A 972-nucleotide genomic window follows, 5' to 3' on the forward strand; every position below is an offset into this window, starting at 1 on the left:
AATATTCATAATACTTTTGACAGTTCTAAGTATTTACTCAGTAACGCAGTTTTCAAAATGAAATCAAGCACATTTTTAGTTTAAAGGACGTCAAGGAATTCCGAACATTAAATTGCTACATATCAATTTGAAAAGGTATCACAGAATTCTATACTAAATTATATTAAACACATCTGTATGGTCAGAAACGCGTGAAAACTTGCTGTTTTGAAAATCAAGCAAAATGGCTCAAATCGTAAGTTCTATTTATGACCTCCAGGGATTGTATGATAACTTTCATGATATGGATTTGTGTGAAGATTTATTGCGTGGTATTTATAGTAGTGATATAGAGAAGCCAACGGAAGTACAACAGCTTGCTCTAATGTTCTGTTTGCAAGGATATGATGTGATTGCCAATGCGCCTATAGGCACAGGGAAAACAATTGCGCTGCTCATTGCCATATTACAGAAAATCGATACAACGCTTAAAAATTGTCAAGCTCTAATCGTTGTTAAAAACTTTACAATTGCATCTCAAATAAAATATCTGCTGTGTCAGTTGTGTAAATTTATGGACGTCGACATTTTTGTTTACATGCCTAACCATAAGTTAAGTACCTGCCATCAGATAGTTATTACTACACCCATCCATGCATTGCACTTTGTTAAAACACCAGATCAGTCTGAAGGCATAAAATGTTTACTCTTAGATGATATTGAAAATATTTTAACATGTCAAAATACACGTATGCTTGAACAATTATGCCATTCTTTGCCGTGCAAAGTTCAAAAAATGCTCTCGACCACTATATTATCGAAGAAGGCTTATCAAACGTGCTGCAGCTTAATGAATAATCCAATCAAAATTCAATTGGAGAATAATAAAAGGCGTCTAGATGGCATTAAGCAATATTACATTGCCATTAACGAAATTTGGAAACTGAATACCATTCGAGACCTGTACGAAACACTACCTCTAAATCAAATTGC

At 33.8% G+C, this 972-nt stretch overlaps 1 protein-coding gene across 1 annotated transcript in view; it reads left to right on the forward strand.

Annotated features, from left to right (window-relative positions):
* The first annotated feature begins 223 nt into the window (after positions 1–223).
* Positions 224–972, forward strand: part of LOC119675961 (ATP-dependent RNA helicase eIF4A-like) — a 37733-nt gene continuing 36984 nt past the window's right edge. The window contains exon 1 of the mRNA XM_038087179.1: positions 224–942. Within this exon, the coding sequence (XP_037943107.1) occupies positions 224–942 (719 nt within the window). The remainder of the gene's footprint in view (positions 943–972) is intronic.

Source organism: Teleopsis dalmanni, chromosome 2, assembly GCF_002237135.1.
Source record: "Teleopsis dalmanni isolate 2A chromosome 2, ASM223713v2, whole genome shotgun sequence".
NCBI classification, from domain to species: Eukaryota; Metazoa; Arthropoda; class Insecta; order Diptera; family Diopsidae; genus Teleopsis; species Teleopsis dalmanni.